The following is a 24,211-nucleotide window of genomic DNA, read 5'->3' as shown; positions in this document are numbered from 1 at the left end:
AGCAACTCGGTATAAAGAAGCTGTTGTACCATTGCTTCCTTTGGGTTCTGATTCAAATGAATTTGCCATATAATCCAAAGAAATTGATTTCATAGGGATAAAATATTGATGAAATATGATTGTGTATTAGGATAATGAAACTAAATTGATAGTTTCTTGGCAGGCAAACGGTATTTAGTTTTCAACGTTATATTAAAAAAGGAAAGGTTGTTCTAAGTATATTTTGTTTTCAAAATATAAATTTTAAATTTATTTCAAATATTGATTAAAACTGTATAGCTCATCAATCTCATAGCCTATTAGCTATAGGAACTTGTCCCATAAGTTTCAAGCCGATCAGGGGTGAAACAATCACCCGAATTAGTATCCTTGAATAATCCTAATTCGAGAAAAAGTTTAACGTGCCTACCTCTCTGCTAAGACGCAGGCGGTGGGATGGGGGAAGAGGTATTGACCAGTTTTAGTTCTGTAATGATACACGGGGATATTTCTTGCGTAGTTCTTTCTCAGGGCCATCAAGATTGGCCACACCTTGGACTTGGTTCGTTTTTGCAGCTTCTCAGGGATTGAGTCGTTTTTGCACATTGTAACCTATCGCCTTTGACTCTGACGATTTTTGCACCGAGTCAGTAATTCCCTCTTTTGTACCTGTAGAGTACTAAAATTCCACAGCTTGGACTTATTCCGTTTAGTGTTGACTTAGTTCGATTTTGCGCCAGTTTGTTCAAAATCCGCAGCTTGTACTTAGCTTGCTTTTGTGCTCGGTTAGACCTACCTTTGTTTTTGAACTAAGTTCAGAATTAGGTCGTGTTTACGATGAGTCACTCTGCAGTTTGGACTTCCCTCATTTTTGCAAAGTGCAGGAAGTCAGGATTTGGCTCGCTGCTGTTACAAGTCATCCTAAGACCAAGCTTATTTTTTCGCTTATATTGTAAATCCATACGTCATTCAAGCTTAAACAAAGTGCAGATTGATCACCTTTGAAACAGTTCGTGGTATCAAACTGTAAGTAAGGATCGACCTGGCGCAATAGTAACCAAAACTCTAAAAAAGGAATTATGATATTAACAAATATATCTAAAGAATCGCCTTATTATGCTGATTCTAAATACATAGGATTCATTACACTGGGGGGATTTGACAAAACTCCTATGCGAAATTCTTTTCATCTGCCTACTTTCTCTTTCCCTACTCAATTTTGCATGTGGAGATGTTACAGGGGAAATTTTCAGCGTGTTTGGATTTACGGTAAATAATTTTCATGGAAGGGGAATTTCTGGAGTGATTAAAAACGATTAGAACTAAAAGTAATTTTCCAATGAAAGTATGCTAAGAAGAATTTGTCAGGCTGAATCTTCTACGAGAAATTTTACGGAGGAGGGGGGTAGTAGGGGGTCAACGGGGATGGAATTATTCAGAAGGAATTTTACGGGAAGGGGGTGTATTTTACGTGGGAGGAACTTTCCACGAAGGATTATCGGTGAGGGAAGGGAATTTTTCATGGAGGATGAGGCCATATTTTCCGGCATTATTTGAAAAGCAATAATAAATTAAATAATTTTTTTTTCAACTGAAAGTAAGGAACAACATTAAAACTCAAAAGGAACATAAATTGTTTTGTATATAACGGGGTTGCCTCCCCATCCCCTAAATACCTTGCTCATTACGCTAAAATTTCACTTTCCAGTTCCCAAATAACGACTCCTGAAACACAAGGGCCGTTAGAATAGGAATAACTAGAATAGAATGTTCTTTTTAAAGTGGTGCAAAATGTGTGTTTTATTGTGGTTTTAACGAGGTTCAAAATCCCCATATGTTCTCTTAAGCTCCATTTGCAGAGATATCCATAATTTTGAGCCTTATCCTTGGGGTTGTGTGGGTTAGTTGCCCCTCTGCGTACTTCATCTAACCCTTTCAGTCGTTTTAAGCAAAATAAGTACATCAAAATGGTGATCCGATTGCCAAGAGGGTAATAGGAGTTCCCGGAATTAAAAAGAGTACTAAATGGGTACTTATTTCCTTCTAGTTATGTTTGACTCTTAAAGAGGTACTATAACTTTCAATTTCTAATCAACTCACCTCTGTCCAAAGCTATTAAAACCATCTCTTTCATACGAAGCGACCAGGAAATAAACATAATAAACACATAAATAATAGGTGGGACACACATCGACCATCGTGATTGGGTTAATTATATTTGTCGTTAGTATATCTCAAGTTGAGCCATGACTCAATTTCTAACTAGCACCATTTTTTTAGGGGGAGAGGGGTAACTATGGAACTAAATTTCTGATTCAATTATGTATAATAAGAAAAATCTTTAATTTGTTCAAAAAATGGATATTGCAAAGGAATGTTGACCCACACTACTAGCAGGTTTTTAGTAAAATCTGTGCTGTGTTTTCTCACCCTTGTTTTAAAATTTCTTAGAACAACGTTTGAAATGCTTCAATCCTAAAGTTTTATAAAGTTTAACTTTAAGGCTGAATACTGATTAGATCACAATTTCCATAACACCTGGAATAGAAATTACGTAAAGTTCGGTTTCTTGGATTTAAGGGTACCCCTTTTTTATTCCAATTTAACTAGTTTTCTTTTCGCCCGGTTTGAAATAGAAATTATTAAACTATGCGATCATTTCTTTGCTGGGGAGGACTATTCGTGAGATAAATAAACGAAAAAATCTACTTGGTACTTATTTTCGTTGTCTTGGATAATTTCCTAATTACTTCTTCGTTTATTATTTATTTATTTCTATTTATTCTTTTCTATTTATTTCTTTCCTATTTATTTTTCCTATTTCTACGATGTTCAGCCCGTGAAATGCCTTGAAACTAGTAACTTATTTTTATGAAAATTATAAGAATGTTTTTATTTCAGAAACTAAACAACTACGCTACTGTGTTATCCGCAGTCTCTATGGAAGACGACGAAAAGAATATTAACAAAACTAATGAGCTTCTCCATCTTCTGGTTCACAGGCCGTATACTGGATCTGTGGAAGTTGATCACCCGATTGAACCCCCAAAAGTTGAAACGATATACGATTCTCTCAAGGAGCAATTTTCAAACGAAAAAAATCCATTGCAAAATACTAATGACGAGAATACAGAAGTTGAATCTCCTCAGGGAAATGAATCGAAAGACATATCTTACGAGCCAGCTGATATTTTTGTGAAATATCAACAGGACAATACTTTACATGCCGCTGAAAATCATAAAATTAATGAAGCCCTGTTTGACACCGAGAAAGAAAATTCTGGTTCCGATGACACCCTTACTATAAGTCAATCAAACTCCTCAGATGATATACAAGACGATAAAGAAGAAACAGATCAGGATAATATATACACAAATGATGTACAAAGCATTGAAGAAAATCAAGACGATAATGGTAGTCTCAGTTCATCAGATAACCTAAACAATCCAAAGGCAGAAGATGAAGAAGCATCTGGAGTTGAAATCATAGCGTTAGTTCCCAAGATCTCCTCTGACATGGAAGTAAGACCTTTAGATGCATCAGACTTGCCTAGTCAAGTAGGGAGTAATGAAGAACAATCAGGCACAAAATACACTCACCTAAGTGATGCAGATTCTATTAAGGAAAATCAGCATAAAAATGAGGAATTACAAGCATTTACTGATGTGACTAACAGTAATGTAGAAGACGAAGAATCATCTCAAGTTGAAACTAAGGCAATAGGTCCTGGAACTATTTTTGATGAAGAGAAACAACATTTAGATCGATCAGACACGATGCATCAAATGCATGAAGACGAACAAGGAACTCAGATTGAAATTATGGCACTAGTTCCAAATGCTGCTTTTGATAAACAGAAAAACCCCTTGATCGTTAAAAAGAAGGTTCTAAATGATGGCAGTGATTTGAATACACATAAGAATATTGTCTCTTCAAATTTAAATGTTCAAAATGAAGATATTGATAAAATACAAATTCACATTGCCGATAGTACTCCAGTAGGGGGAATGGAACCTGCAAAAAGCAGTGAGGCAAGCCAAAAAGAAATTCTACCAACTTTAACTGAACATAATAGTGATGGAACTGTAATTAAACAAGATGACGTAGGAAATAACCTGGAAGAAGAGCCAATTGAAATACATGACGGTGAATCCAGTGAATTTAAAGTAGAAAATGAACAAAAGGAATTTTCAGCACTGCCAGAAATGACGATTTCAAACCAGGAAGGACACGTTGTTGCAGATCTTACTGTAGTTTCCGAGTACAACAATGAAAACATGTCAATAAAAGATACCACAGGGAATGACGACAATCAGTCAATTGAAACACTTGATAGTGAGGGCAGTGAAATTAAGAAGGGAAATGGTGAAACGAATATTTTTGGACAACCAGCATCATCAATTATAAGCTACGAAAATGAAGAAACAACTGTTGCTGATGTCGCAGTTCTTTCAGATAGCAATAATCAAAAGATAACTAAGGAAGATACGACAGGGAATGATTCTAACGATGAGTCAATTCAAATACGTGGAGCTGTAACAAAACAAGATGCCATCGAGAAGAGCCAGGATGAAGATCCGATTGAAATGCAAGACAGTGATTCCATTAGCCTTAAAGTGGAAAATAAGGAAGATACGACAGGGAATGATTCTAACGATGAGTCAATTCAAATACGTGGAGCTGTAACAAAACAAGATGCCATCGAGAATAGCCAGGATGAAGATCCGATTGAAATGCAAGACAGTGATTCCATTAGCCTTAAAGTGGAAAATGAGCAAAAGGAATTTTCAACACAACCAGAATCGACAATTTCAAACCAAGAAAGCAAAATTGTTGCAGATGATAGGATATTTTCTGAGCAGAACAATGAAAATGTAATGATAGAAGATACAAATGGGAATAGTAAGGATGATCAGCCAATCGAAACACGTGACAGTGAGGCCAATGAAAATAGAATGGGAAATGAGGAAGCGAATCTTTCAGGCCAACTGGCATCATCAATTATAAACTACGAAAATGAAGAAAAAATTGTTGCTGATGTCGCAATTCTTTCATATAGCAATAATCAAAAGATAACTAAGGAAGATACGACAGGGAATGATTCTAACGATGAGTCAATTCAAATGCATGGAACTTTAACAAAACAAGATACCATCGAGAATAGCCAGGATGAAGAGCCAATTGAAATGCAAGACAGTGATTCTAGTAGCCTTAAAGTGGAAAATGAGCAAAAGGAATTTTCAGAACAACCAGAATCGCCAATTTCAAACCAAGAAAGCCAAATTGTTGCAGATGATAGGATATTTTCTGAACAGTACGATGAAAAGGTAACAATAGAAGGTAACAGAGGGAGTAGTAACGATGATCAGCCAATTGAAACGCGTGACAGTGAGGCCAGTGAAATTAAGATAGGAAAGGAGGAAGCAAATATTTTAGGCCAATCAGCATCATCAATTATAAGCCACGAAAATGGAGAAAAAATTGTGGCTAATGGCGTAATCTTATCTGATAGTAGTAATCAAAAGATAGCTAAGGAAGGCACGACAGGGAATGACCCTAATGATGAGCCTATTCAAATGGATGACAGCGATTCCAGCAACTCTAAGCTAGAAAATGAACCTATGAATCTGTTAGCACAGCCAACGTCATCAGTTTTAAATAAACAAAATGGAGAAGGTGCTGTTGCAGATGTTACAATCGTCTCTGAGATCGACGATAGAATAATGGAAAAAGAAGACACCCCGGAAAACAGCCATACTGATGAAACAGTGGAAATTCACGATTTTGATTCCAGTGACTCTAAAATCGAAAATGAACAGAAGAAACCATTGGTGCAGCCAATGTCAGCAGATTTGAACCAAGAACAGATTACTGCAGACGTAACAATTTCATCTAATGGCCAAACTAAAATTATAACAAAAGAAGATATCACGGGAAACAACCATGATGAAGAGCCAGCTGAAATTCATGACAGTGTTTCCAATGATGCTAAGATCAAGAATGAGCAAGCGAATGTCTTAGCTCCGATAGCACCAATAGTTGTAAACCAAGATGAAGAAGCTAAAATTGTTACAGGTGTACAACTGCTCTCTGATAGCAATAATGGGAAGGTAACAAAAGTGGGGACCATGGAGACCGACCATTATGAACAGCAAAACGAGGTACAGGTCAGGGATGTCACTGACTCTATGACAGACAATGAAGAAAAAATTAATTCACTGCAGCCTATACTATCAGTTTTGAACCAAGAAAGCGAAGGAACAATTGTTAAAGATGTCACAATTATGTCAAATAATCCAATCCATTTTGGAAGTTCTATTCCTGATGATAATATTCTTGATAAGAAGGACGACGAAATTTCTAAGCAAAATAGGCAGCATTTTCCAACAAACCACCATGAAATTGAAAATGGTAATCAAAATGGAGAAACAATCCAGGACTTAGTTTTCGACCAGCATCAGAAAATAGAAGATAATGTCTCTCATAGAGAAAATAATGTTATGCCAAAAGACAACAGTGAAGTTTTTAATAATGAATCAGGAGAAACAGAAAAGGGCACATCTAATATTAACGATCAGGTATACAATTTGCAAAGCTTCGATTCTACGAATCTAGCTGGTCAAGACAATACAAAGGATATTTTGCAGCAAGATAATACTATCAAAATTTTACACAATGTTTTAGATGAGCAGAATGATCCAGAAAATGCCGACGAAAAAGAAACTGAGAGTTATGGCAGTGCCAATTTAGATGAGAGTCAAGACACAAAAACTGTTCCCAGCCAAGTGGGCCAGAACAATATCTCAGAAGAACCGTTGATAAAGGATCAAAAGATCTACAATATAGGCGCTATAGATATAGGCTTTGACTTGGCAAATAAGGATTTGAATATTGTTACTTCGCAAGATGATGTTTTTGCTGATGGAGACGAATTAGAATCAATTGAGGACGATTGGTCAGCATTCCGTGGACTTTTGGAAGACCCTGAGGACTCGGAAACAGCCACTCAAAGTAGCTTCAATTACGAAAAGGAAAAAATCCTGAATGATGGTAGCAACTCAGATTCCAGCTTTACAGGTAACGGAAACAGTTTAAGCAATAAAGAAAGTCCCATAGTGCTGGCGAATGAAGCTGATTCACATGAGCCTCCTATTAGTACAAACACTGAGCTTTCCAATACTTTATTAAATATGCTAAAGAATTTGAAAGAACATCAATACGAGAAGGTAGCTGGTGACTATTCGTCTGTAAATATCCTTGAAAATATGATTGCAGAAGTCCGTGGTGAGATGTCAAACTTAGAGCAACTTTATTCGACATTAACAGCGATTGAGCTCTCAGGAAATGTACTGTTCGATTCTGAGCAAGATGAATTACTGGACGATAAATTAAAAGGCCGAGATAATAGACTGGAAGAACTAAATTCTATATACACAAAATATGCTGAAAATCTGAAAGCAGAAAACCTGAATGAACACAAAGAAACAGTATTGGCAATGCTACGGTTCTACTCAAATGGCGTAGCAATGCTGGGACGTATGAAAGAAGGATTAAAGCCAAAAGAGAGCTCAATAGTAGTCAAAGAGGCAGCAACGCTCAAAGATTCTGATTCAGATCAAATAGGCTTTCAAGAAACAAATAAAAAAGTTGAGAACCCTGTTGGTGAATTTCTTTTGAATGAGCTTAAGAACATTCAAATGAACCAAATCAACAACGTTGCTGGAGAGTATACAACGTCTGAAGGACTTGAAAAAATGATTGACAGCGTAAGTAAGGAGAGAAATGATCTTGTCAACTTGTTTTCCTTGCTAGTAAAAATATCGAGTGGGGGGAATACACTGGAGCCTGAAAGAATGAGTGATGAGGAAATTTCACCTCAATTGTACCAAAGTCAAATCGATAAGGCATCAAGCTTTATAAGAAGGTATAGCAGTCAATTAAATGAAGCAAACTTGGACACTCATAAGTCTTATGTTCTCTCTATGATAACTAGAGATGACAATTTCCTTGAAGATCTATTTCGCATGAAGACTAATGCTAAGTCAAACAATCTACCTTTACCGACAGATGAAATCATCAATATGGATCAAGCCACTTTTGAAAAAAATAGTTTACAAGATCCAGAAAATAATTCAGCCACTGAGATTCCTCCCATGTTTCCGTTTCCTGAAGATGAGCTTGTAATCATTCCGACAGTTAACGAAAAAAAGAATGAAACAGAATATAGAATTGTTGGTGGCATCCCCAAAAGCACTTCAAATTTATTACCAGTTCCAGAATTGGTTAATGAAGAGACACTTGAAGCCAATTCTGAGGACCAGGGTCCTCTCAAATCAAGTAACTTAGCTCATTCAATGGGTGAAGTCGCAGATATACCTCAGACAGATTTAGAAGTTCCACAGAATTTAGAAAAGCTACATATCCAAAAGACTCCATCTAAGCTCCTCTTCGCTGATGATGAAGTCATGTCAGCTTTTGATGGGAACGTAAATGATGAAACGGCTGAAACTCTTGCTGGCAGCAGTAATCTGAATTTGGATCCAGTTCCTTTTAAGGAAACAGAAGAATATATTGAAGAAAGTTTAAAATATAGAGATCCCTCTGCAGAAAATAACCCTGCTCTGTCAGCAGATGAAATGATTAACTCAGATCAAACCACTCTGGAACAATTAAATGTTTTGCAAGATTCAAAAAGAAATTCTGAACATCAAGATGTCAATACAAAGGAAAACGATGCTAGCGTTGTTGCTTTAGTTGAAATTATTGAAAAAGTTCCGGACTCAACGAATGAGGCAATAGAGGATGATAAAGTAGACATTTCAAAAGTCACACAAAGCGAAGCAACCGAAAATACAGGAATGAAAATAAAAGAGTCGAGTGAATTGATTCCCACAATGGACCATGCCCAGGAAGCTGCAGAGACTGCTGCAGATGTAATAGTTGGAGAAGCTCCCGAAACAAGGTTTGGTGAAGGAGAAAATTTCAAAAAGTTACCGAATGATTCTGATTTGGCTCTTGATAATTCTAGTGAACAAGGTGTCGAGAACCAGAGAGTAAATGAACAACTAGACAGCACAGTGGACCTTGAAATACTTCAAGGGATTAATAGCTATGACAAACTGGAGCCAGTAAAATCAAATCCCGTTATAATCGGAATTACGGCAAGTCAAGATTCACAGCAGGTGAAAACTTTAAATACAGAAAGTAATGTAAATGAATGGCAGCCCAGCGAGTCTACAATTGATATGAAATCTTATCAACTTTCAGATTTAAACCCCAACACTGCTCCTTCAAACGAGGATGAAGACGCAAACCCTGCAGTGTACACCAGTAATGAAAATGATGGCGGATCAGAGAATTCAGAAGTATCTGCAATTATAGAAGTAGTTGAAGAAATCGATAATAATCAGGCAAACCCAATAAGTCTAGATTCTACTGCTAAAGAAGTATCTAACGAATTGAAAATTCAAAGTCATCAAGCGAAAGAAACGGCTGACATATCAGGCTCTGCGGCTCCTGAGAGTAATGCTGCTGACTATGTAGTACGGCTTATTCAAGAAGGTGTATCTCATACAAATAATATAGTCGGTGATGTAAGTTATGGAACAGAAGCAAACGAAGAAAACAGTGGTGAGGCGGTTAAAGTAATCCAATCGAATGAAGACACCGTAAAAGAACAAGATTCGTCAACCTGGTTTGTCCGTCCAAACCAAGATTTCAATGACAACACAAATACTAATGAAAACAAATATGTATCAGAACATGAAGACAGCCATGACTTTGCACTCTTATCAGATGATGCTCCAGCTGAAAAAACACACTCAGAATGGACAGTAAAAGTTCAACCATATGAAGAAGGCAGGCCTCCAGTTAAGGTCATTGGCTTCACGGCTGCAGATCTGAACAGTGATTACTCTTCACCAGACTTTGAGGCTCCTGATGAAACGCTATCATCTCGAACAAATAATAAAGTGCTTCAAGAGGCTGAGGAGAACTTCTTTGTTATTAAAGACCAGGTTGTCCAGCACCCGAATCCACAGGTGCCAGATAATGCACGTCCCGAGTATCTTTATGACGCTTCTCCAGTTCCTGTAGACCAAGTACTTCCAAATGAACATTCAGCCACTATTTTACTTGATGATGGAACCATTGTCAAGGCGGCTAAGGAGAACGATCGTCCGCTCATATTGTCAAACACTGATAACTTAAAATACAGAAAGGTAACTAGACTTATATACATACCTAACATTAGATACGACTTTGTTGGATAGGTTCGAGTGCACTAACTTTATGAGTGAAGTGAAAAAGTGTAGCATAATCATTCAAGATTTAAGTTCCTTGAAGAATGATTGGCGCTCTAAGAAATTGTCTCACAGGTAAAACCATAGCAAGTAAAGAAGTAAGCAAAACACAAATTTTACCACCCTAAGTGATAATTCCGATTAAAAGTGGTTTGATTGTAAAAAGGTTCTTTCTTTGATATATGTTCACTGTACCTTTGACGTTCTTGCATGGTAAGCCCTGTTCTTATACATGCTTAGCAATGCATTTAAGCTTCGATCCACTTTTTTTTTTTTTTTTTTTTTTAGTATGCAAGTCCAGATTGGTCGACAGCAATTAATGCATATTTGTAGAATACTTAGCTCAGCAAAGTTTAAGAGAGAAGGGTTTAAGCATTTTAAGTATGTTCTGTTTATAGATATGCATGTGTCATGAATCAACTTAGATAGAACACATAGAAACTTATTGCGAAACGCTAAGAAATGCTCCCATTCGATGGAAAAAGAAAATAAATAGAATAAGATAGCAGATTTTTATTTATAACCAAAAGAAATGTTTTTCAATGCTAAGTCCTAGGGTAATTTTTTCCCCATTTTTCAAATAGAACATAGAAAAAAGGTCATTGGATTTTCTAAAATTGGGCTTGAAAAGCTTCTTGACAAAGCTTCTATCGACGGTAAGATTCCTCTTCCTCAAATAAAATCCCAAACTATTTTGGTATCCCAAACTTTTTGATATCCTAAAACAATTTTATTTTAAGATTACCTACCGTCCCAACAGCTAGATCTCTGCAAAACTATTGGCAAAAGTTTTCAAAGAGAGGTTTCTTGTTTTCAGTATATATTAATAGTAAATCTAGAATCTAGAGCCCAATAAACGTACTTGGTGCCAAAACATGGAATGGTAGCAATCACTTAGAAATTCTTTGGTCTAAGCTTATATAGTTTGTCTCTTTATGAAGCTGTTACCTTTGCTATCTTTCTCGCTTATTCCTGCTTTTCTTCCGCAGATTGTTGTCTACGAAAAAGACGGTAAATGGTTCTACGCGGGAGATTGGAGGAAACGGAAAACTTTGTAATTTTAGTGCTTGTGATTTGTTAGCCAAAAGTTGACAACAATTACTTTGGGAAAGGTGGTGGCTTAAAAGGACAACTAAGCGTTCTTGCTTATACTTTCGATTCTTCCGAACATTGATTTTCTATTGATCATTGATCTTCACAGTGATTTTCTATGAGTTGTTTGTACCGTGCAATATTTATTCAATTAAATTATTCTTGCTAGATCGCCGTGTGATCTCAAAAAAGTTTTTTTTTTTTTTTTTTGCCTGCTAGAAAAGGGCTTCTTTAATCTACCATTTCGTATATATATATATATATATATATATATATATATATATATATATATATATATATATATATATATATATATATATATATATGTATGTATTCGCCAAAACGGTCTGTTTTGCGGGCCTGTTACATTACAAACACCCCGGAGCATAGGCATTTTGTCAACGCCCTCCAATCGCATCTTGCTGGATTAGAGCCTTCAATTCTTGCTCATGGTCTCTTGTTTTGCTCAGGTTGGGCTTGGGCCTTTGACCGTCACTTTGATTAGAAAGACCTCAGGCCCTTACCAAGAACCCTTACCTTGCAAATGAGTCTTTACTTTGCTCAGACCTTCGGCACTCACAAAACCTTTTCACCCCCCCCCCACCTCTCCGTCACTTTGCTCGCTATTGTTGACAGCTCAAGACTTTCGTTTAGCCCTGACTTTCTTCGAACCTCTCTCACATGTATTTATAAATATATTCCGAGACATAGGGATATCCTGTAGAAAAATCTCATGTACAACTGAGAAAGAATAGTAATATAGAAAACAAAACAAACAATTATTATGCAGGGATCTTGGTTGACAAAAAGCCACTTTGCAGGTTTGGTTTCACCCTATTCCTCTCACTACAGTTGGCAGGTCAGAACCTTTGGCCATCGCTTCGCTTCGTCAAATATTGTACCGTTGTCTTTCGCACATGCGGCCTTGCTTGACGTGATCGTTTTCGTGTCTTTGGCCTTCACAAATGACCTTTACTTCCATCAAATAGTGGTTAGGCTATGGTCTTTAAGGGTTACGCCTCGCCGGATTTATTTCGCCTCCCTGTTGTTGTAAGCACGGGCCTTTGGCCCTCATATTACCTCGATCTGGCCTCCATTCTCTATGACAAAATCTTCAAAAGCAGAATTTCAATCACAACCGAGAAAGAAAGATTACTTAAAGGAAGTCAGCCAAGATGACAGAGGAAAAAAAAACATTTCGAAGCTAAATTTTCAAGCTATAAAAATGTGATTTTTATAAGGCGTTTTCATACTGTTTTGGAAAAATCTTTTAGCCAGACCTTCAATGATTTTCGCCTTTCGCTTAAAATCAGGGGCGAAGCTAGGGCTTTGAATTTGGAGAAAAGGGTATAAAGAATGTGCTGACAAAATCGTCCAATGTTCCGGCAAATGCGAACACATAAGCTAAATTAAGACGCCCAAATTCCAAGGTGTTGGCAATGCGTGCCGACCCCTTGGATCTTTATTGGGAGTCCCCTTCCCTCCTTAGCTACGCCCCTGCTCCAAAAGTCAAATTTGCTTATGATTTTAGAATGGAAATCGGTATTCACATACCGCGATGTAAAAGCTTGCAAGTTTTCCACAGTTTGTTGGAGGACACCCCCTAAATCACGTTGCCTACGAAATACAGAATGCTCTGACTACTATTGTATCTACCGGGAAAATTTCCAATAATAAAAATTTTGATTCTTCATGTAACTTTTTTTTTTCTCTCTCTAAAGTTACAGGTTTTTTTCGGTGCAATTTTTGTAGATCTTTATAGTTTATTTTCTGTAAGGTTTTATAACAGCTTAAACTATATTTGCATTTCACTGCACTCGCGGCCATTCTCCAAACGTTTAGTAATCTAAAACCTTGTGTAGGATACGGTTTTGAGCCTGCACTCGCTGAATTATAACACTCACAAAAAAAAAATAAAAATGTGCTCCTGTTACTCGCGTTTTCTTAGAGTATGTATTTTTAGAATATAATAATGGTTTTACTACAAAATTTTAGGTGGATTGGGACTTCTTTCCATATGGGTTGAAAACCTGCACAATTTTTGGGTTTTTATAAGGCTGCAGCCATCCTATGGATAACCTTGAATGTGTACATTTATTAATCCACCATTTTATCAAAATATTTCGTCCATGTTTTATTATATTTTAACCATTTGCAAGAGTAAATACATTTGAAGTTCATTTATAAGAGTTTCGATTTGCTGTCTTAAATAAAGATTTGGATGTTTCGAATCAATAAAACCAGGTTTGTTTCACAAACTTGTTACCATCATTGACGATCCCACTCTCCTGTCGACACGTCCTGTAATTTTCAAGAAGATCAGCAAAATAAATCTTTCGGGGTACGAGTCGATACAAACATGATTTTCTTTAAAAAAAAATAATGTCTTCATTAAGAATTCCTTGTTTCAATTTACTTACCTAGTTGGTGGGGGCACTTCGCGCCCCCGCGCGCGCGTAAGTCGTTACGCGCCATATTAGTTACGCGCCATTGTAGTTGTGTCCCTGTCTCCCACCTGTGAATATATATATATATATATATATATATATATATATATTTAACTACGTAAAACTTAGCGAATATACAACATTCTTGGCTGTCCCATTGTCTGTGCATATAAATAGGTTGTCAGGTTTAACGACTCTTTAACATGCAACATATAATTGTCCATGGGAAAAACAATCTGTATTCAGATCTATACCTCATAATTCTAATGATTGCCCTTGAGCTTTGTTGATGGTGATTGCTAATCGAACATTCCCCGCGTCCCCGTCGTCATTTATATACCCCCCTGTGCCCCCCGGCGTCCCCGTTGTAGTTGTTTCCCTGTGTCCCGGTCGTCATTTGTGTCCCAGTCTGTAATTTCTCTTTGAGTGTCGCGGTCGTCATTTATATTCCCTGTGTCTCGGTGTCCCGGTCGTCATTTTTGTCACGGTCGTCATTTGTGTTCCGGTGTCCCGGTCTGTAATTTCTCTTTGAGTGTCCTGGTCGTCAATTATATTCCCTGTGTCCTGGTCGTCATTTGTGTCCCGGTGCTTTGTTGGTGGTGATTGCTAATCGAACATTCCTTGTGTCACGGTCGCTTTCTCTTTGAGTGTCCCGGTCGTCATTTATATTCCCTACTAGCTGTTGGTACACCTAGTTAGTGGGGGCGCTTCGCGCCCCCCCCCCCAAGCCCCCCCGCGCGCGTAAGTCGTTACCCTGGTCGTCATTTATATTCCCTGTGTCCCGGTCGTCATTTGTGTCCCGGTGCTTTGTTGATGGTGATTGGCTAATCGAACATTCCTTGTGTCCCGGTCGCTTTTTCTTTGAGTGTCCCGGTCGTCATTTATATTCCCTATGTCCCGGTCGTCATTTGTGTCCCGATGTCCCGGTCTGTAATTTCGTAATTTGTAATTTCGTCAGTCGACAAACATGACGTCAGTCGACACACAAACATGACGTCACTCGACACACAGACAACTTATCTTTATATATATAGATGTCTAGGTGTCCCGGTCGTCATTTGTGTCCCGATGTCCCGGTCTGTAATTTCGTCAGTCGACACACAAACATGACGTCACTCAACACACAGACAACTTATTTTTATATATATAGATAGATGTCCCGGTCGTCATTTGTGTCCCGATCTGTAATTTCGTCAGTCGACAAACATGACGTCAGTCGACACACAAACATGACGTCACTCGACACACAGACAACTTATTTTTATATATATAGATCAGAGAAACAAAATATCTGGCCTATTTTGGGGTATCAAGAATCGATGCACTCCATTTTTTTCTTCAAAATAGCTTTTCTCTGTGATTCGGTTTGTCATGCTCAGCAAGTTCATAGCCGATCGAAGACAAAACAACTTTGCGTCTATTTCGAATGTCACGGATCAATACAACAATTTGTTTTCAATTGCTGTTTTCAATCAGGTCCCCTTGTTCCTGTTTATATGCCTGTAAGTTTTAGCAAATCTGAGAAAACAATCTTTTTGGCCCAGTGCCAGTTACCAAACAGTTCGTGATAATGAACTATAAGTAAGTAGCGATCCGGCTCAATAGTAACCAGAACTGTAAAAAAACGGAATTTTGATACCTATATACATCAAGAGGATCGGCTTTTTATGCTGATTTCACATATATAAATTTCATTAAGTTTAGTCTTACCCGTCAATGGTTTACGAGGTAAATTTTCCTGGTTTACGAAAAAATGAGAGAAACACCCCTAAAAGTCAAATGATCTTAATGAAAATCACACCATCCGATTCAGCGTATCAGAGAACCCTACTGTACAGGTTTCAAACTCCTATCTGCAAAAATGTGGAATTTTGTATTTTTTGCCAGAAGAAAGATCAAAGATGCGTTTTTTTTTGTTTTTTTTTTCCAATGGTGACTGTATCGACCCAGTGGTCCTATAATACCGGGAGAGTACTCATTCGAAAGGAGAACAAAAGTTCTGGCGCCCTGTTTAAGTGACCAAATATATTGAATGGCAACTAGGCCCCCTTCCCCGCCCCATTTTTCCCAGAATCGTATGATCAAAATGTTCAGATAGCCATTTTGTTCATCATAGTTGAAAGGCCCAATAACTAAGCTTTTGGGCATATCATGCCCCCACAGCCCCAGGGGAAAGGTCTTTAAGTTAAAAAATTTGCCCATTGTTTACGCATAGTACTTGTTATTGGGATGTATGCATACACTTTCAGGTGGGGGGGGGGCAAATTTTTTGCTGGGGTTTCTCCACGGGGTTTCCATGGGTAGGGAAGTTTCCAGGCAGTAAACTTGTCATGGGAAATTATACACTGGGGAATTTGCCAAAATTCTTTTATATGTCTTGCTTCCTCTTTTCCGTCTGAATTTTACGCGCGTGGAGTGGTTAAGAGTAAATGTCCGGATACATTCTCACCGGGATTGAATTGTCTAGAGGATATTACCATGGGGAGGGGGTTTCTACGTGGAGGTGGGTCCATATTTCCTGGCATAATTTAGAACGATCAGAAAACAAGTTTTTTTCAACTGAAAGTACGGAGCAACATTAAAACTTGAAATGAACAGAAACCGTTACGTATAAAAATGGGGTGCCCCCTTCTCAACACCTCGCTCTTTACTCTAAATTTTGAATTTTGTCCCATTTCTTTAGGAATGACTCACGAAACACAAGGGCCGTTTAATTAGAACAATAAGACGTTTTTTTTCAAAAGTACTAAAAAAATTAGTGTAAAGAGCAAGGGGATGAGGTGGGGGCAACCCCCTTTATATACATAATAATTTCTGCTCTTTTTAATGTTGCTCCTTACTTTCGATTGAAAAGAAACTTGTTTTTTTATTCAATTATATATAGATATCAATGTCTCAATGTCTTCATTGAGGTCTACCTAGGACTGTCCAAATTCTCTCCAAGTTTCAAGCATACACGAGACAAAACAATTTTTGGTGCCATGAATCGATAAAGGCAAAGTTACTTCCTTTTTCTTTTATTTTTTTGTAAAGGGGTCCCAAGGCCTAAGTTTTTATGAATGCAGCTTTTGAGTCGACTGGAGACACGAAATTTATGCGCAACTTTTTTGGTATTATGACTTTTTTAGCCTTTTGGTCTTGAATGATCAAAACATTCAAGGAGTCATAATACAGATAGACCGATCAGAGACGATTTTTTTGTTTTTTCGAAGCCCGTTCATTTCTTTCACAAACAAAAATTAAGTAAACTGAAGTTTCCAAATATTAAACCAATCAGGGAGAACAGGGTTTCGTCCCATTTCTGGAACCTTTATCGCTCTCCCCCTCCGAACCAAAATGTTTATTCCCTTTAAGTTTACACCTTTTTAGGAGGGCCCCTGGCCTCAAAAAATTCTATTTTACATTAGGAGTTTTTCTTCTCAGCTTTGATTTTCTTCTAATTTTTTTTTAGTTAGGCCCCCCTTGGCCCAATGACTGTCAGATATAAGTTTTCAAGCTAATCGAAAGAAAGTTTTCAGGCCCATTTTAGCTAACGAAAATAAATTACAAGCCGTTCAGAAAAAAAATCGTCTCTTTTTCAGGGGTATCATTACTCTTTTGTTCCATTTTTTTTATTTTTCGTAAGTGGGGTCCTCTTGACCCAAGAACTTAGGATACAAATCTAAAGCCGACCATAATTAAATGTTTTAGCCTGTTTTGGAGAGACCACTCCCCATACCATTTTTTTTGTTCTACGTTAGCCACTCTATAGCCCAGAAATTGAAGATTGTAAATTTCGAACCTATGAGACACAACCGGTTTTCCAACCAATTGCCCTCTAAAACCCTCTTCCTCTCACAAAAATATTTGGTCACCTTAGTCCAAGCGACAAATCTTATAAAGCCAATCAAAAAGAAGTTTTTTGGACCGTTCACAGGCCCTAAATTTTGAGGTCCGTGTCCCAGCTAAAAGGTACCTGGAAATTATTCTCATTTTTGACAACTCTTTCGAGGGAACCCAATTGTTTCCTAATTTTTTCTTGTGTTTTGGGGGGTCTCCATTGCCCAAGGATTCGAGTGTATACATTTCAACCAGATAGGATAAAATAGATTTCGCCTTTTTGGGGGGTCCAAACTCCCAAACCAAAAGTATTTTTGTAAATTAGGGTCCCTTGTTCCAACGAATGGTTTCTAGCCACTAAGAAGAAATTGTTTTTGGCCTTTTTTCCTGCCTTGTGTTCGAGCAAACTTAAATTTTGTTTCTTCAATTTTTGTCGCTAATTAGGGTTCCTTTGGCCCATGAATTTACGAGAGTGAGTTTCAAACTGTTGGGGAAAAGATAGTTTTGACACTTTTTTGGTGGAATCAAAATTATTTTTCCCATTCTTCTAATGCATTGAGGTCCTTTTGCTCCGAACAGAAGAAAATAGGTCTTGAACCGATCAGACATATTTTTTGGGGGGAGGGCATACCCTCAAACGATTCTTTTACTAGATTCGTGATAACAAACTAAAGACAAATTTGGTAGAATGGAGCTTACTGATTTTAGAATATCAGTAATAGAGAGATGTCAACAATGAATATTGATTTCATTTTGCAAAGTCCTATTTGTGCGAAGCTGGCTTGTCGGCTGTCACGGTAATAGAAAGTAAAAATCGCTCGATAATTAACGTAGAACAAGAAATAAGAACCATCAAATCTAATTTTATTTTGAGATTTGTGATGTTGCATAGTAACCAACAAGCCCATCCCTTACATTAATAATTTTTATACCGTCGACCATTAATTGATGTTCAATTGATTCTGAATTTAAAATTTGTGTTTAATTTATTTCTAAATTAACTTAGCCACATTTTCAAGTACTTGTTGAATGCGCTTGAACCATGACCAGCCACTGTAACAAAGACCATGGTGCCTGTCAAGACTAAATAAATATTACCAAAATGGTTAAAATCAGATATTTTATATTATCCCAAGGAAAATTGTTTGTTTTTAATTTTTGCTGTTAATTGAATAATCGCTTTTAAAAAGCTGAGTTTAACAAATTTTCAAGAATGTCAAACATTTTGAGAAAAAAAATCTGATGCATTAAGGGAGCCACGCAAACTTTGTTACGCTTACTCTATGGCCCAGAACCCTCCGCTTATTCTATGGCCTAGAAAACTTGACCCAAAAAAGGTGTCGGACGATCGGAGTTGGTCATAAGACCATAATTTTTTCACAGTTGCGGTCAAATATCCACAAAAAGAATACATGTAATTTGAAAATAATTTATTAAGGATTTGGCATCGAAACAAACTTCAGAAAGTAATTCTTTTACAAACACTTCAAATAGACGCTTGATGGAACAATTGAAATTAAATCAACCACAACCGCACCGCTCACTTAATCAACAATATTTGGCACCTTAGCTAAACAAGCTTAAATATGTATATCGTGAAATTGCTAATAACTACTCTTATGAATTACACCCCTAATTAAGTGCTACTGATCACTACTTCTACAAACTGTCCGAAAATGTTCATTTTAGAATATATCAGTGACCTAGAGCTCTCACAAAGAAAAACCTAATAGCAAGAAAAATAAACTTCTCCAAGCTGTAAAATACACATCAATACTTAACACTGATATATTAGCTTTAACACTTTTGATATCCCCTTAAACACTCCCTTAATACATCAAGTCCATTAATGTAAATAATTTTCAGCGAACAGCGTAGTTTCCAGAAAAAAAAATATACAATTCTAATAGCTTTATATCTTCTTCTTCTCCAAAACGTCGACGAAGATGAACATTTTTGGATACTCTACTCAAACACTGGCTTGAACCATTGATGTTCACGAACTCGAAAAGCTGTGCTAAAATAGTCGCTGTAAGTGGAAATCATTACTTTTATCAGATAGCTTCCGTGAAAACGGTTTTGATCTATATTTGAAGCAAAAACTGACAATCAAGAATAGATATGTGAAAAGTAAATAATTGTGCATACTAATAAAATGAATTGCAGGAAGATTCCATTCTGACATCTGAAACTTTATTGTTTTTTTTTTACCAACGAGTGTAAGTTTAAAAATAAAATCAAAAAGAAAAGTTTAGTATCATTTCTGCTATCATCTTCAGCGTTTGTCTTTATTATTCCTGCTTAAAACATTGCTAATTTTTAGAGCGACAAGGAGTGGAAATTAAAGGGAAATTACAAGACAACCCAGCAGATCCACTGAGCATTTTCACTGTGGTTGATAGCTAAGCTACTTCCACCGAACAAATTAATTATTTTTTTAAGTAGCGGCCCCGAAGACCAATATTCCTTAACCACGTAGTTGACCATAACCCTGAAAAATACGTGTCAAACAACACTCGGCTTGAAAAGAATGAGGGATATAAGGTACTGTCCAAGGAAAACTAAAAGGGTCTTATTTGAAAATGAATTAAAAAGGATAGTTAAAATATATTAATATATTCTACTTCCATTCAGCATTTTAGTTCCATGTCAAGTCTTAATTGATAAATTCACTATTTCATTACCAAGTGTTACGCTTCAATGCCTGTTTCACAACCCTCTGTTCTATACCTTGTAATTCGACTAGTTATAAAGACTATGAAACCTAAAATACTATTATACAATAACACAACAAAAGTTTAGCCTTCAAAAGACTAAAAAAAAACTCTAGCCTATATGACAAAAATGAATGTTGTGCCCCATTCTTTATAACTGGGTATTTACATCCTCGCACAACCGAATAAGTAGATGAAAAGGTACTCTTTAATTTCCAGGCCTATGACTAGTACAGAGGTAGGGCCGGAAACATGACGAACGGAGGTTGCCCGTTCTTTGACTGAAAAAAAGAGAAGGCTAATAAGAAGTGATACTGAATTTATTTTATCGAAAATGGGCTATTGCTGAGAATCATTGCATGGTCCAATATGGTGCAATTCTTAAGGTTTCAAAGACTAGTATTTTAGTATTATACTAAATATAAAGTCTCATAGAAACTGAATATAACCTTTTTATGATGACGCAATCGTTCGAAGAAAGATTAAGGTTGCTGTTTTTCAATTTGAATTGAAAGCTCAAATTGCACAAGAAAAATTCATAATCTTACTTAATCATGTTTTTTTAATATCCACAAATACTAAGCAAAATTAAACAAAGGATAAAGCGGCGTATACATATTTCAAGGAACTGATTAATCCAACATGATAGACGATTTGTTTTTCGGACCGGTACAGCGACAAAGCGAGTAAAAAAAAAACTAAGAAGAAAAAAAACAGTTCAAAGTAGTTTATGTCTACCGTGCAATCCTGGGCAACCTAATGTATGAGCCGTGTGCACAGTAACAAAATATGTTTGAAAGCAAAACATGATGTAAACAATTGCACTATGTGAAGTGAATGGCTCTGCAAAAGCAATTTTAACATTTGTTGCGATTAACGGAACTGCGATTAACGGATGAAATGCAGTACATTTTATCTTTTTTTCCTCTCAGCCATTTTATCAAATAGTCATAATTACAGATAAACTGTACCAATACATACGGGTAAGCACTACGCATAATACAGAATTTTTTCCAAATTCAAACATATTGCATTTAATGCAAGGCCGTTTTTGTTTAAAAAAATTATATTGTGATAATAGATACATTTCAATTTCCTTTCAGAATTGTAGATGACACTTTAACTTCATTGAACCTTTGGATTTGAATTAAAAGTAATGAAATCGCTAAACGTTTCGTTTCATTGTCAGCATATTTATCCTGGACATTTGGCTAAAGCAAAGTAAGATGATTAAGTAAGAAAATTAATTACATGTTCGCTCAAACAGACAGGCTCACAGATAACTCAAACTAATAAGACTGCCGATGTCCAATTCCAGTGAAAATTAGTCTCTCTTCCGACCAAGCAATCCTATTCAAAATTGTATGCTTATATTTATCAATTTTTGTTCTAATGTGTTATACTATAGATCACAGATGATTTGTCTTATATTTTAATTCAGCACATTATGGGATTTTTCAATATTATTCACCTATGTCAAATTATATTGTGAATGCTAGACGGCAGAGATTTACCAGAGGCAGTAGTCTTTAGTTCAGATGATCTGTGGACACCTTATTGAAAATAACTTCACTGTACTACGACATTTAACTAAATAGTTAAAGCTTTATCAAATTAAAGCAGCTCAATTCAAAGCAACAGAAACAGAAAAAAAGAAACACGAGGCTACAAAAAGATATATCTGCAGGACGGCACCAGGCTACGACCAACGGGCAACGTTCGGTCGACGAACAACTTTGGATGAGAGACACAAGGTTGTGCACGTACGAGGTCAGGCAGGGTCACAGAAACATTGCTCACACGGGCTATAAATGAAAAAATGAATCTTGGGAGAATACTCTTTAAATTGTCATGCTTTAAAGATAATTTCAAAAGGAAGACCTACCTACCCCTTAAAGAAAAAGAATTGTACGTGTTAGCTACGACAAAAGAACAAAGAAAAATTAATAAAGAAAAGGAATAGACGATTACAGCAACGACCTTTTTCATACTCAATACAGATAACACAAATTCAGAGCGCAAAGTTGCCAAGCAAGAATAATTCAAAAATTAGCATGTTCTATTTCTAATCATATGTTTAAGCGCTGAAAGCAGTTTGCTAACCCAAAATTTGGTCATTAATTACAGGGTATTGTCAACAAATAGTTTAGCAAAAAGAAAGGGTTAAAACTAGTTTTTAGAATGGTACTACTTTGTTAAAATAAATTTTATTGTTAGAGTAAATGAACCGCTAACGGTTAATTATTAATGAGAAGTATATACAGGAATAAATACCATACTATTTAACATGTAAGACAAAGAAATACAATAAAAAAAAATACAAAGTTGTTGTCAATGGTTGTTTCTTAAGAAATTTCTAAGAAGCAATGAAGATAATTTCTACAACAGCGCTGCTTTACTGTTAGAAAACTTTTACATTGAGTTCCCTCCTCCCAAAAAATGTTTCTGAAATGATATTTTTATAACGATTTCGAGAGAGATCATGGTGTCTTTATATATCTTTTTTTTATTTTAGTCTTATTTTTCTAGAATTTTTATTCGCTTTAAACCCTCCATCCCACAGCTAAACGTCACAGAAAATCACACCATCAATTCTGTTTGAAACTTTTTCAGAGGGTACCATAGAAAAAAACTATGTGGAAAACGATTATCGTCAAAATTAAACATCAAAATCTGATTCCAAAATTGGTATAGAATCTATTAACAATGGTTTTGTTAATATTTTACAGACGTTTTTTTCTGACAAGCACGAAGAAGTATTTACGATTTATTTTGATTACATGGCAGCCCCAATCCGTCAAGATTTACCTATAGCAGTAAATCATATAGTTGTAGTTCAGGATCTTTGACTTTTATTTTTAAAAAAAGATTCTGGAAAACTTTTCTGAATCACTTTGATAGCCAATTTCGCGCTGTTTTTGAAGTCTCTTTCGATTTTTGAGAAGATTTTTTTTTTTATTATATATTTTACTCCAAAATCTCTTACGAAATTTCTCATATTACGTATATATACTGAGATATCCACAAGGAATTTAAATAAAATTTTGAAAATGGGATTTAACAATAATTTTTCCCAGTTTGAGCTTCCCACAAATCATATTCGTGCATTGAGAGGTTTGCATTGAGAGGTTTGTGCATTGACACTGAAGTTCATCGTATTTTCCTCTTAACTGGTTTTATATACTTTTGAGGTCTAGGTTGATTACATGTTGAGGTTTCAACAGGGCAGAATCTGGTTAGACCCTTTTTGCTCAAAATAGAGAAATCTAAGGAGAAATCTTTACTACCCACCACCAAGTAATGCACATTAAAAATATTATTTTAAACTAAAATATAGAATCAAAATAGTTCACGCTTTTAAGCAAATGTGTAGCAACAAATGGCACGCCACAATACATAAATTACGTAAAAAAATATGCCAAGAAAAGTTAGGAACGGTACTGATACAACAAATAAACGACTAGAATTTCAACACATGTTTTTACTTTTATCTGTTGGAACTCCCTGCAACGAAAGTCGATGAAAGTCCTTGCGGGTAGTGACTCAACCTCCATAGGAGGCAATCATGGAACGCCCAAACCTATGATAAAGGGATAGCTATATCTTTAAAGTAAGTAAAATATGGAAATGATGCAACGATAGAGCAACTGAAAAAGCGCTGATTCAATAATATAGCCTAACCTCAAATTTCTAGCGAATTTAAGTTGTCTCAACACAGTTGTAACCATTGTAAAACATGTCAAATTATAGAAGGGCTGAACTAAATGTGAAATGGCATTATGGTTGTAATCTGTGCCACGATTCCTAGCACCTGACAATCATTTTGAGCAAAACTGAAGACAAGAAGAGTGAGCTTTG

General features: G+C 36.3%; 2 protein-coding genes across 2 annotated transcripts in view; one reads left to right on the top strand and one right to left on the bottom strand.

Annotated features, from left to right (window-relative positions):
- Positions 1-2,864: 2,864 nt before the first annotated feature.
- LOC136040196 (uncharacterized protein PF3D7_1120600-like) lies at positions 2,865-11,543 on the top strand. The gene is made up of 2 exons (XM_065724350.1): positions 2,865-10,200; positions 11,271-11,543. The coding sequence occupies exons 1-2, from the start codon at positions 2,866-2,868 to the stop codon at positions 11,337-11,339; spliced, it is 7,404 nt and encodes a 2,467-aa protein (XP_065580422.1). The 5' UTR covers position 2,865; the 3' UTR covers positions 11,340-11,543.
- A 7,511-nt stretch (positions 11,544-19,054) lies between these two features.
- The window catches only part of LOC136040187 (CUGBP Elav-like family member 2), a gene marked incomplete in the record, with an annotated part of 272,737 nt that continues 267,580 nt past the window's right edge, over positions 19,055-24,211 (bottom strand). Inside the window, 1 exon segment of the mRNA XM_065724339.1 lies at positions 19,055-22,158.

Source organism: Artemia franciscana, chromosome 2 (assembly GCF_032884065.1).
Source record: "Artemia franciscana chromosome 2, ASM3288406v1, whole genome shotgun sequence".
Lineage (NCBI taxonomy): Eukaryota > Metazoa > Arthropoda > Branchiopoda > Anostraca > Artemiidae > Artemia > Artemia franciscana.
The sequence above is the reverse complement of the archived record's forward strand: the minus strand, read 5'-3'. Positions and strand labels throughout refer to the sequence as shown.

Bases quoted from the DNA above. Each gene is read 5' to 3' on its own strand.
- LOC136040196 (XM_065724350.1), top strand. From the start codon at position 2,866: ATGTTTTTATTTCAGAAACTAAACAACTACGCTACTGTGTTATCCGCA. The intron at 10,201-11,270 runs GTAACTAGACTT...TTTCTTCCGCAG, and splicing joins ATAACTTAAAATACAGAAAG to ATTGTTGTCTACGAAAAAGA.